Source organism: Amaranthus tricolor, chromosome 17, assembly GCF_026212465.1.
Source record: "Amaranthus tricolor cultivar Red isolate AtriRed21 chromosome 17, ASM2621246v1, whole genome shotgun sequence".
Lineage (NCBI taxonomy): Eukaryota > Viridiplantae > Streptophyta > Magnoliopsida > Caryophyllales > Amaranthaceae > Amaranthus > Amaranthus tricolor.
The window spans coordinates 18,579,584-18,593,111 of record NC_080063.1 but is presented as its reverse complement, the minus strand read 5'-3'; the positions used below and the strand labels follow the sequence as shown (position 1 = coordinate 18,593,111).

Genomic DNA, 13,528 nt, shown 5'->3' with positions numbered 1-13,528 from the left:
AATTTATGATCTTTTCTTAACATGAATGTTTTTTATTTTTATTTTAGTTTGTTGAAATTTGTGTTGAATTTTTATTTTTAAACATAATTCAAACACTTTTACTTCATATATCTTATGTTTTTAAATATTTGCTATTTTAATTTATTATAATTGTGTTTAATTTTTTAATCTCCTAGGGTAAATTATTTTTTAGGAGTTAGGACCAAATATTATTAGCATCATTGATTCAGAAGAACTATTATTTTTTGGCTCAATTTTCAGAGTTTGAGTTAATTTTTGAAAAAAAAGTTAATATTTTCTATTCTAATTAAACATCTCATTTGTATTTGTTTTAATAATCAATTATTTTTAGTTTGTATTTTATTTTTGATATGTATAAGTATGTATCATTAATTTCTGTAAAACCAAATTAAAGTTTTAATTAAACGTGAGTATAATTTATTAAGCTTGTTCACGAGTTGTATTGAGTATGCAAAGTTGGTTCTACTCACTAAAATATTGAGCTAAGCTTATATTTTGAGGTTATTTTTGAAAGAATCAAGTTCCCATTTACTGTTGCAAATTGTTGTAAGATAACTTTATTTGTCGAATTGAAGTGTGGGTAAATATTTTTAAAAATTGCTTTACATCACAAATAAATTTAATTTTAACAACTTTATTTAAGACATTTATTTATAAAAGTAAATTGTTATTGACTCCAAGCCAACAGTTTTTTTTCTTTTTCTCAACATTATATTACAAATATTAATCAATCATTTACATTGATGAGTTGTAATCGATATATGTTAATTACTTCTATAGTTTCAATTTAGTTGATATATTTTGGTATTTGAAACTATATATACTATAAAGTTAATTTACTATTTGAGTTTTTTGTTGGTATAGAAAAAATAATAGAAATCTATTATTTTATATATTGAGATTAATGAGCAAAAAGAAATATAGTCAATCGAGATCGTGTTTGTGTTGTTTAATCTCATATTTTTATAAGGTTAATTTTTTATAATTTTTAAATGTGAATGATTTAATGTATAAATGATTAAAATTAATATATTAAAATACGTAAAAAATCAAATATAACAAGTATATTGAAACGAAAAAAGTATGTTATATTTGTCAAATAATGGACATCCTAATACAAAAGTAAATACAGCCATTTGTAAATATTTTATTTTATTTTATTTATTACTCTGGCAGCCAATCTTGAAGGTAGAGTACAAATAAGTCAATCTTTTTTTTTTTTTTTTTTTTGAGTAAAGAAATTTGTCGATCTTTGTTCTTTACGAACTTGCGTAGTTTACGATTAACTTAACCTAACGCGTTTACTTAGATCCCATTCCATAAACAAACCACTGTGTGAATAACGTGAATCAACTGCCAACTTTATTGACAAGACTGTCATTGAAAATGAACATTATGTACATTCCCAAAAAGAAATCAAAATACGAATAAATAAATTAGTAAATGAAGATTATATTCTTTAAAAAGTAACAAAATTTCCTGGGAACCTAAAAATGACGGTCCAGGAATACAATTGATGGTATCAAAAACAAAGGGAAAAGAATCGCAATAAAAAAAAAAAGAATCAAGGATGCTTCAGTACAAAAGGGATTCCCAATAATGAGATACAAGAACACATACACAGAGCTCTGAACGTGGAATGAAAGCCAATAGCCAATATGATGTGGTTGAGGTCCTGAGCGATCACCTTGACGATTGTCGCCAAATCATAACAGTACCAAAACATCGATTCCAATATCATGGGGTTTGCTACATGTACTCCTGGTTTTCATTATCATCGCACACCCAAGTAAAGGTGAAACATTGCCATAGGATAGTCTCAATCAGCATAGAACATTACCACATCTTATGTCAAATGACGATTGTTGTTTAATATCGGGAAAAATAATTGGGTTTTTGTAAGGTTTAGAAAAAAAATGGAAAAAAAGTATCTCAACGTAAATCACAATTCCCGCAGCAAAAACTTTTGTAGCTTATACAGCTTAAAGAGCCCTGAATGCAGAGGTTGTCCTATCAGCGTTTAAAGGCTTCAATAACCGATCGGCTCCAATTTCCGACTGAAGGGCAGACTGCAATTGCCTTAATAGACCATAGCATTGTTTATGGCTGGTGATTGAAGAGCAATTTATTGTATGTTCCTCCGGGGTAGTTCTTATCTGATCAGGCGAATGCCACTTAGCTTGTAAATAAGCGAGGGATCTCCATGGAGGAAGTGGCATAGAATTCTGCTTCAGAGAAACGCTGGCAGCTTCAGCCATAACTTGAAGAAACTGTTTTAATTTCGTCAATGAGCCAACAAAAGCAACAGGAAGAGATTTTAAAATCTTGTCATAGGATTCAACAGCTCGGGCGATCTCAAAGTGGCTTCGGAAATCAATGTCAATTATCACATGTTCCATGCTTCCATCATTTAAGTAATTCACCACTTCAATATATTCATGATCACCTTCATTTAAGGGGACCAAAGGGAAACTAATTAGTTTGCATCAACTAACTATGGAAGAATATGGTAGTTCCCCATCGTTTTGCAGTGTTTGACGGCAAGAGTTTTGAAAACCAACAATTTTTTTCAGCTAGGGAGTGAAAATGATTATGAATAAAAAAATCAGGGCATAATAGATAGAAACTGGATTAGCATGTTGTGCAAATAGACCAAGTTAACTTCATTCCTTCAAATTTACAGCCTGCATGTTTGATCTCCTTTTTCCCAGCATTAGAAACTAGTTGAGCCGAATTCAGCCACCCTTAACTATGAATTACATCGGCCCACTCAAGCAACATAAAACACATAAGACACAGATGTACTTCCATCGATCAACATCCCGGCCGTAATAGGAGTACTAAATTATCCACAGTAAAATCCTTTCATCTCTATAAACTCCTGCCCCTCCCAAATTATCAAATAAGAACAGCAAGAAAAGAAGCTTTAAATAACAGAAAATGACTATATGGGAGTAAACAAAGTGGAGCGTGCGACATTTGATACAATTCATGGGTAAACCTAAAAGAGTACAGTTAGGCAATCCATTAGTTCAAACAGGCAACAGACCATGAACCACACGGAAAAGGGTGCTAAAAAGTTTGAAAAAAAAATTATTCAGCCATAATTGATCATTTGATTGTTATACAACTTAAAAATACAGTAAATATCAACATAACAGAAGTACAACTACAATGCTCAAAACAATATTTTTGTATAAGAATTGAAGAAATGATTTATACCTCCAGGAACCTTGTTACATCCCTGCCATTTTGAAACACAGACAGAAGCATTGTATCCCGATGATTTGAGAAGCTTCGCCAAAGCATAACGGATACAGCTCCCATTACATATACCAGTCTTGACAAGCTGAAAATCAGTTCCACCCATCGAAAGTAAGAGACACTGAACCACAGCCTGCAGGTCACTCTCATACTGATCCAAGGAGCGCTTGAAGAACAGCACAACGACAACAAAACATATATAAAAAATTTCCATGTATAGGAAAACTAATACTATACTATATACAAAAAATTGTTGTCATCATACAATACAAGCAATGGAATGAGAAAATTATATCGTGAGAGACATCAGCTCCCACATGATATTCATTTTTAAAGCTAATTACTCGTCCAAATTTGAGATATTTAATCATATTGACAGCATTCACCCCCAAATACAGAAAATCAGGTACATAAACAAAAAAAAATCAAATACACAATCAATGAAGCTGCATCTAAATGCAATTTTAGATATAACTATAGAATGTACTTCAAACTAAAAAGATTTTGGCTTTTGAGGAAAGAGTGGGCGGCAGCAACTGAAAAAATCGGAGGAAATACATCAAAGTAATTTCACACATAAGACTCCTTCTAAATGGAAATTTGGCAACATAGATGTATATTGTTCTCATGATATGGTGGCGATACAGTACAATCGATATTTTTACAATGCAATATACGCAAAAATTGTTATCATAATCCCGCAAATGTTCATTTTTAAATCTAATTACACATCCATAATTGATACAGTATAGTACTTCATATCCAAAACCAATTATATTGCTAGCGTTTCCTTCCAAATATAGAGCATCATGAACAGAAACAAAAAAGTACCCAGATATGCAATCAATGGAGCTTCTTTTAATGCAATTAAAAATATCATTATAGAAAACATGGTATTTCAAACAAGTTACATGTAATAATCCCTAAAACTGGAAATTTGGCTATGCAAGCACATAAGTAAATCCCTCCTTTTCAACCAACTTCTCCAAAATTCACACGTCAACATTTTATTCAAGTAACTTCCTGGAAATTCTGACCGTTTCGGTAAGAAACACAACTATCAAAACTTAAGAAAAGCAGTATACCTAAACAGACCAGTCCAAAAATCATATACTAATTACCAACCATTTCAATCAAATTTATTCAAAAAAAGAATTCCAAAGCTCATCAAATTTCAGACAATTGTTCAGGTCTTACTTGTAAACTAAAATTTGTTGTTCAATACAAACTTGCACACCAAATTGCAAAACTAACAGTAGGGAATTAGTTTTTAAAAGAAATCGCTGTGCAGCTCAATAAACGAAGTTCATTAATAGACAGACTAAAGACCAGAACAATGAACCTTTTTTTAATCAAATTTCATTTCTCATTATTCTTAAAAGAATCATCAAAGTGTTAAATTTCATTCATTTCTTTAGCTCAACATTCTTGTAAAGTATATTCTATAACATACTAATCAAATTCCTATAGCTATCAAGCATTTCCATCAAAATTAATAAAAATCAATCTCTCCAACTATATATAATCAAAATTGAACCAAATAATTTCAAATTATCAAATTGAAGAGAAAAGTACCGAAATCTTATCGGCAAGGTGATGAAGATCGGAGAAACCAGATTCTCTATCACTACTACACCAAGAATCAGCACCATAGCTTCCAGTATTTTCCAAAAAATCGCTCACCATTACCGCCAAATCATGCTCGCTTTCATGACTGTACTTTCTCTCACCTCCTCCACCAGGACCACTACCTACAGCAATATTTCTCCTCCATATATCACCAGCTGGACTACAAACCCTAACCTCCATATTTTCGACCTCAGTCTGTATTGTATAAACCTTTGCTATACGAACAAACCTCAAAGTCACCAGATATTCAACCCTAAATAATCCAATTTCTTCGTCTTCTTAATCTTCTCAACATCCAATTCAAATTTGCCATAAAATTGAACAAATTTCCGCCTGAATTGACCGATAAAATTCTAATAGTGTAAAAAAGTGTTCTTAATCAATTAAAAGTGTACTTAATGAATTGCAGAGACTTTATGATCTTTTTATTTGAGATACTATGCAAAAGACTGAAAAAATATCCCCCTAAACTGACAAAGAGTAAATTCAAAAAACGTAAAAAATGTTCTTAATTAATGAAAAGACGTATAATTTCCAGATGTTTAATGATGTTTATTGAGAACTTTGAAAAAATTTGATGCGTTTGTCTTACAAAGTGATGGTGAATTTAAATGGGTTTTGAATTTGATCCAACACAAATTCTTAGTTGACACCCTTTATACAAGAGAGATCTCAAGTTTAGTATGCCTAATTTATAAATTAAAAAAATAATTGAATTTTGTGATTGTCACGTGCTACTTTTAACTTTTTAATTTTTATTTTCAATTTATATTTTATTTTTTCATAACATAAATCACTCGTGCTCCTCTTTCAAATTTTATCTGTGGTTTTCAATCTTTATTTTTCTCCCTCGATTTTCATTGTCATTTATCCTCTGTTTATCATCAAAGGTATCTATTTATGTTTCATCTTTTCCCTATTTTCTTTTTCAAAACTTTCAATTTTTTTTTCGGTTAATTGTGTTTTACATTAGTTGAAATTATAAGCTTTTTAATTGGTATTATAACAGAACATATTCGACTACTATAGGTACTTGACACGAAAGAAAAGTATAGGGTAAGACCAACGAAGAAGCATAAGGGGAAGAAGAAGTGAGTGTAACGGCTAGTAGATACCTACATTAATCGGTTAAAATATAAAAGGGATACTGTCAGCAAATAATATACAAAAATTGAATTATTTAAAAATAATTAATAAAAAGAATTATTCACAGCAAATAGATATTAAATGAATATATTCACAGCAAATAGATAATAAATGAAATTATTCTAGACAATTTTTATTGATGACACTCTTAAATCCTAACTGATAAGGTCGTTGTCACTAGTAGTTAGGAAAAATGTCAGCGTTACTTACTCAACTGGCAAATGTGCCTGAAAGGGTAGTGCACTTAAGTTTGCAACTTGCAAATGAATTGCAACTTCAATTTCCAACTTGATTTATTCACTCCATTCTTTTTATTTTTGAGATTTATTCCCTCCATTTTAAGAAATTGATATTGATATATGCTCGGTTTTAAGTTTTTTTACATTTTTCCATTTTAGTCCATTTATCAAATTTTGGTATATCTCTATTTTTGGCCATAATTTATATATTTTTTTAAAAATTTTCATTAACATTTAATTTAAAAAAATTTATCATTTCTTGACATACACGTATTTCTATCATTTTCTCATAAACGCATCACTTTTTCACCCGACATTCATACGATATGTACTTATAGTAAATATTGTGTTCACTATGATTTTTCTCTCAAAGTATGTTATTATTTGACTTAGTAGCCAATTCAATTCCTCGATCTTCATTATGTTATAGGTCGAGTTTAAATTTAATTTGAATCTTGAAAAAATTATCCAAAACATGATTGCAAAAATAATATGATAAACATCATTCAAAGAAAAATGATAAATAAGTCACGATACTTGAAATCAAATTGTTCATATTTGATTCAAGTTGGATTTGAGTATCTCTTCATAATTTCAAATTAAATTTAGATTGGACTGTCGAATCGAATTAAAGATTGTGAAATTAAAACACATATTTATTGATTAGACGATTCAAACAAGATCCTATTTTACAAAATTTTTTCTAATCATACATTAATTGCAATATATAAAATATGCTTAAATTAAAGACAAGATTGCGAGTACAATTACAGGATCAAGTTCAAGACGACCGCTATTGATATTTAATTTCTAGCCTTCTTTCTCAAAAGAGAATAATGTGTTGACTCCCTGTCGACAATTGTTTCTTCTATTCTTATGATAGCGATTTCGTCATTAAATATTACCTATTCTTATGGTAAGTTAAGGAGGAGGAGATATTTTCATTAACCAAAACTAAACATTATCTCTCTAAAAATACTACACTACATCATATAGCTTATACGTGGGAACTAACTTGGGTGTCGATGGCACCGCCCCGGGAATTCACCCAGGGTTGTTAGTGTTTATTTTCAGGTAATCAATGGTTTTCCGATCAATTACCGTTTGACCACCATATTCACTCGAAGATACCCCTTTATTTAATTGTTTTCAATTTTTTAACCGAAATAGAGATGATACTTTTTTGATTTATGAATTATGTGGTTCTGATTATATCTTGCCATTAACTTACCAAAACTTTCATACACATTTAACTTGTTAGCCGGTTCTTGTCAAAGGATATAACTAAATTATAGTGCTTGATCCCATTTATATTCTCGATCATTGTGATTTTGTCTACTACTCTTCACTCGTATGAGTTCTATCCTAATATAAGTGGTGCAAAAATATATAACTTTGTAAATTATACAATAGACTGAGTAAATGATATTTAATGTTAGGACCTTATTTAGAAAAGTTAATATTTGTTCTAATTCAAATAAAATTTTAGAAAAATTTGCTCAAAATAATTCCATCTATTACTCATTGGCCAGAATTAATTCAACTATCACTCATTGCTCAAAATAAAAAGTAAAATTAAATAAAAGAACAAAATCTCAAAACCATTTCCCTCACCGATTCTTCCACCCCAACCCAGCCACTACCACCCCGGCCTAACCACCTTCCCCACCTCTTCTCCCTCCAGCCACACAACCACCAGAGCCACCACCACTCCCATCCAGCCCAACCCCCGCCCTTTCAATTGTTTCTTAACGATGGTAGGGCTGATTCTAGTGAGGATGGAGGGTTCTTCTGGCTGCGAAAAGGGTGGGGGTTGAGTTTATTTTAGTGGGGGTTTGGGGTTGGGGTGGTTTTGAGTGGTGCTTAACAATGGTAAGGCTGATTTCAGTGGGGGTGGAGGCTTCTTTTGGCTGCAAAAAGGGTGGGGGTTTGGCTGATCTTAGTGGGAGTTGGGAATTGGGCTGATTTCGAGTAGTAGTGGCGATGGTGGGGTTGATCCCAGTGGGGGTGGAGTGTTCTTTTGGCTGCGACAAGGGTAGGGGTTAGGCTGATTTCAGTAAGGGATTGGAGGTTGGGCTGATTTTGAGTGATGATAGTGATATAGGCAGTGAGGGATGAGAGTGGTGGTGGTTGCAGTGGTGGTGTGGCTGGAGGGATAAGAGATAGGGGAGGTGGTTGGGCTGGGGTGGTGGTGGCTAGGTTGGGGCAAAAGAATGAGTGAAAGAAAGGGTTTTGGTATTTTTTTTATATAATTTCCTTTTTAGTTTTGCAAAGGTGCATCTATCATAGGTTACCAAGTCGTAGGTGTGTCATGAACAAATTCAGGTGAAAATTCAAATTATTTAAAAATAAGTAATAGTTGGAATTAAATCTGGCTAATGAGTGATTGTTGAAATTATTTTTAGCAAATTTTCTTATTATTTATCAAGTGATATTAAAATTACAATATTTCATATACGTATGCATTTCGTGTAACACCCCTGAATTTCAATTACCACATACATCCAAGTATGGGTTGGGATGTGTATTGATGCAAAATAGGAAAGTGGTCGCGTATGCATCCAGACAACTAAAACCACATGAAGTCAATTACCCAACTCACGACCTGGAGCTAGCAGCCATTGTCTTTGCTTTGAAAATTTGGAGACATTACTTGTATGGAGCGAAGTGCAAGATCTACACTGATCATCAGAGTTTGCGATACTTGTATACGCAACAAAATTTGAACATGAGGCAGCGTAGATGGCTAGAGTTGATTAACGACTATGACGTGGAGTTTAATTACCATGAGGGTAGGGCGAACATGGTAGCCGATGCTCTAAGTAGAAAGACCAATCATTCCGTAGCTACCTTGACTATTCCTAGAGAGTTGCAAAGAGACATGGAAAAGTTGAACCTCGAGATTGTGCAGCACGGAGAGCTGAGGTCCAGATTAACAGCCTTATCAATTCGACCCTCAATTTTTGAAGAAATTTTAACACATCAAGTGAGTGACTCCTTATTGGGGAAAACAAGAGAGCAGGTTAAAGAAGGAAAAGCTGAAGGATTCACAATATTCGAGGATGGTAGCATTCGATACAAGGGTAGATGGTGTGTACCCTCTTCTTGTGCAGAGCTCAAGGATAAAATCTTATCAGAGGCTCATAGTTCGATGTATTCCGTCCATCCGGGGGGAGATAAAATGTATCGAGATCTGAAGCAAATATTCTGGTGGTCTGGGATGAAAAGAGATATTGCTGAGTTTGTTTCCAGGTGTCTGACATGTCAAAAGGTCAAAAGTGAACATAAGAGACCTGCAGGTTTACTCCAACCCTTGGATATTCCTGTATGGAAATGGGATGACATATCAATGGACTTTGTTTTGGGTTTACCGAGAACTAGGTCAGGAAATGACACGTTATGGGTGATCGTTGATAGACTCACCAAGAGTGCAAGATTCATTCCGATGAATAATCAATGGAGTATGGATCAGTTGGCTCGAGCTTACCTTAAAAATGTGGTGCGATACCATGGTGTCCCTAGATCTATAGTTTCTGACCGTGATACTAGGTATGTGTCAAAATTTTGGGAGGCTTTTCAAGCAGCTCTGGGAACAGAACTTCTAAGAAGCACATCCTTTCACCCTGCCACTGATGGACAAACCGAGCGCACTAATCGGACTCTTGAAGATATGTTGAGAGCTGTAGCCTTGGATAGGCAAGGATCTTGGGATGAGTGTCTGGACATGGTGGAATTTTCATACAACAATAGTTACCAGGCAAGCATCCAGATGGCACCTTTTGAAGCTTTGTACGGTCGTCGTTGTCGTAATCCTGTATGTTGGGACGATTTCAGTGAATCTGTCACTCTAGGACCGGCTATGTTAGAAGAGATGACTGATCAGGTAAAAATGATTCGAGAAAGACTTAAGGCGGCCCAGGATCGACAAAAGTCCTACGCAGATCTTAAGAGGAGACCTGATGAGTTCGCCGTAGGGGATTATGTGCTATTGAGAGTTTCACCGATGAAGGGAGTCATGAGGTTTGGCAAGAGGGGGAAGTTGAGCCCAAAGTTTATAGGACCTTATGAGATCACAGAGAAGGTAGGAAAGGTCGCTTACAGACTAGCATTACCCAATGAGTTGGGTAAGGTCCATGATGTGTTTCACGTTTCGCAGTTGAAGAGATATGTTCCCGATAAATCTCATGTGCTAGATCCCGAACCCTTAGACCTGGATGAGAATCTATCTTATGAAGAGAAGCCTATCAAGATCTTAGATTCTAAGGTGCGTAGTACGAGGAGAAAAGATATAAAGATGGTGAAAGTTCTATGGGCTAACCAGCGCACACAGGAGGCAACGTGGGAAACTGAGGATTCCATGCGTGAGAAATACCCACACCTTTTTCTTGAGGTTAGTAAGTTACGGGGCCGTAACTAAGTCTTTAAGGGGGGGTAGAATGTGATAGAACTTCGCGCGTTTGCATGCATTTCCTCCTCTATGATACCGACCTATTAGAAAATTGCATGCTTTTGTTTGATCGTGTCGAATCAATTGTATGATTTCTACATGCTTTCGATTGATTATGTTAAGTAAATTGTGTGACATTTACATGCCTTGTTTGGGTGTTGAGTTAATTTAGATGACTATGAATGCTCGGAATAAAATATGCATGAATATTTGGATAAGAGTGAGTATAATAGTGTCAATAAGGTCACGATCCTTGAGTTAATTCCTTAGGTTTAAAATCGTTAATACACCTTCTTGGGTTATTAGATAAATTTCCACAATTAGTACTTTGGTTGCGTTAGTTTCGAGGACGAAACTCCTTTTAAGGGGGGTAGTCTGTAACACCCCGAGATTTTAATGACGTAATAATTTAATATTTTAATGGTTTTTAAAGATTTTACGATTATATTTAATTATTTCTGAAATTAGTTTTAGTAAATTCCTTGCATACATGAAGTTAAATGTAAATTTATATATATATATATATATATATATATCAAAAATATAGTTACGATTTCTTAAATAAAGAGGCTCGAATCGAAATGATTATTTTATTAAAATGTGTGAGGCCGCGAAAGTGAGTCTCTTAGTTGGATCTCGCAACAAAATGAACCGAGATAAAAATAAATAAAATAAGCATGATAATAATAATTTTAAAAAAAAAAAAAAAAAAAAAAAAAAAAAAAAAAGGTTAAAACCCACAAAACCCTAATCTTTGAGGAAAAGCCGTCACTCCTCCTTCCTTTCCCTTCTCCCTTCTCCCTTCTCCTCTCCTTCCAGCCGCCAGCCAGACCTGCCGCCAGCCGCCACCTCTTCTTCCTCCAAACCGGCAGCAGCAGCCGGCTTCTCCTCTCCCCACGCAAGCAGCAGCCACCAGCAGCAGAGGCCGCGTCTCACCCCCAAGCAGCTGCTGCACAGTAGCCCGACCGCCGCTTGCTCCTCCCCTTTCTGCCGTGAAGGCTGCCGCCACCAGCAGCCAAGGCCAGTCGTGTGGTGTCCTCCAAAACCACCAACACCCTCACCCATTTCTAGTTCCTCTTGTGAGCAATCTCTTACCCAAATTAAGTTTGTATGTGTTGATATTTGATTTCTTATTATTTAGAGTTCATATTTGTTAAATTGGAGTATGAATATCTTGATTTTTGCTATGGGTTTGATTATTATGGTGATTTGAAATTAGATAAATTAGGGTTTATGTTATGATGAATTTAAAGGTAGTAATTTGGGTAAATTCATGAATCTTAGCTTGGATTAAGTTATATCTTAATAGGATTTAAAGTGGGTAAGCATTTGAAAATGTGAATTGAACTTGAATAAGTTAGGGGTGGATGAATTAAAAGTAGTATATACTATTTTTGTGGCTTGGATGATGTTTTGTGTTGGAAATCTTGTATAAGCTTGTGTATGTGACACTTTGGATGAATGGTGACTAGTATTGCTAATATCCATTGTTGTAGAGTAAACGATAATAATAATTACTGAGACGGATTAAGGTAGCGATTGTCATTAATGAAAGTATTATCGTGGTTATAGCCGTTGATGAGGTGGTTAGTTTTGAGCTCGGTTGCTATACTGATATGTTCAATTGTGTTGCTAAGTTGGGTGACTTTGACCCAAATTATACGAATCGTTATTGATTCGCCAAGCTACAAATCTAATTTATTCTTAATCGTTTCACTCTAAAAAAAAAAAAAAAAAAAAAAAAACCTTGGAAAAAAAAAAATAATAAACCCCTACTATCATAGGTGATATGATTGTTATTAAGTGTAACGTCATGTATTACGTGTTCTTGAACATATCTTGATATAAACCTGACTAGAATCTAATGTTATGGTTTGATTGGAATTGATGGCGTAGTTCATGTATGAACATGGGTTGAATTTATTGCATGAGTATGCGTAGAATGCGTATTAGCTTGAATCGAAACTTAATTGGCTAATAGCGTAGCTTGTATGGAGTCGGTGCTTCGTAAATGATATGAAGTAGGCTTATTAGTCTTACTTTAAACGTGTATAGGTGCCCGGTTCATAAGAGGGGCGTAAGAACCCCTTCGAAGCGATTTTTGTGGCTTGTCATCTTGCAGTGCAGGTAAGTACACGCAGTAACTGATTCTTGCATGCATCTTCAATATATTTTCCTTGCGTGATGATATTATACGAGCTAGGTTGAATATGAATTGCTATTTAAATACTGTTAAGTTTGTGTTACAAGTGAAAATCAGTTGTAAAGATGGTAGAGATTGAGTTCTGATATCGCAAGAGTAGAATGTTGGATTATATGAGATGGAATGGGAATGAGTCCCTTATTGATGAGATATTAAGTTGGATGTTACTGTGACTCCACTGGATTGGTACCCCAGTTGGTTTAGTTCCCGGAGGCATGGATCATCTATATATGGTCGCTGTACGGGGGTATGATCATACTTTGCCATTGGGCACCGGCATGGCCGTCACCGTCCTTGGCTGAGGTGTTGCCATGTGGGTCTTGCAAACCCCAATATGGTGGCCTCTAGTCACAAAAGAAGATACGTGGAATTAAGGAAGAAATAGAAAATGGTGAAGGCATTGAGAAGTGCACAGAAGTGAGGAATGGTTGGAGTAGATTTTTATACATTGGAGTGTCCTTCTTCCCTCGTTTGTTGAATTGATTGTTGGTTGCATATATATATATATATATATATATATATATCTTGTTGCTAGATACTGACGTGTACTGCTTGTTTCCTTGTTGACGGCTTGTCTCT

The 13,528-nt window shown here is 34.4% G+C and overlaps 1 protein-coding gene across 3 annotated transcripts; it reads right to left on the bottom strand.

Moving 5' to 3' along the window:
* Nucleotides 1-1,252: 1,252 nt before the first annotated feature.
* Nucleotides 1,253-5,553, bottom strand: LOC130803602 (uncharacterized). 3 transcript variants are annotated; one of them, XM_057667784.1, is made up of 3 exons: nt 4,861-5,553; nt 3,244-3,370; nt 1,253-2,467 (listed from the first exon to the last, which is right to left on the bottom strand). In XM_057667784.1, exons 1-3 carry the CDS (start codon nt 5,092-5,094, stop codon nt 2,004-2,006), a joined length of 825 nt encoding a protein of 274 aa, XP_057523767.1. In that variant the 5' UTR covers nt 5,095-5,553; the 3' UTR covers nt 1,253-2,003. The 3 variants fall into 3 exon arrangements, with proteins under 3 accessions (XP_057523767.1, XP_057523766.1, XP_057523765.1); XM_057667783.1 differs by having other exon boundaries at nt 1,254-2,467; nt 3,244-3,436; XM_057667782.1 differs by having other exon boundaries at nt 1,257-2,467; nt 3,244-3,451.
* Nucleotides 5,554-13,528: the final 7,975 nt, after the last annotated feature.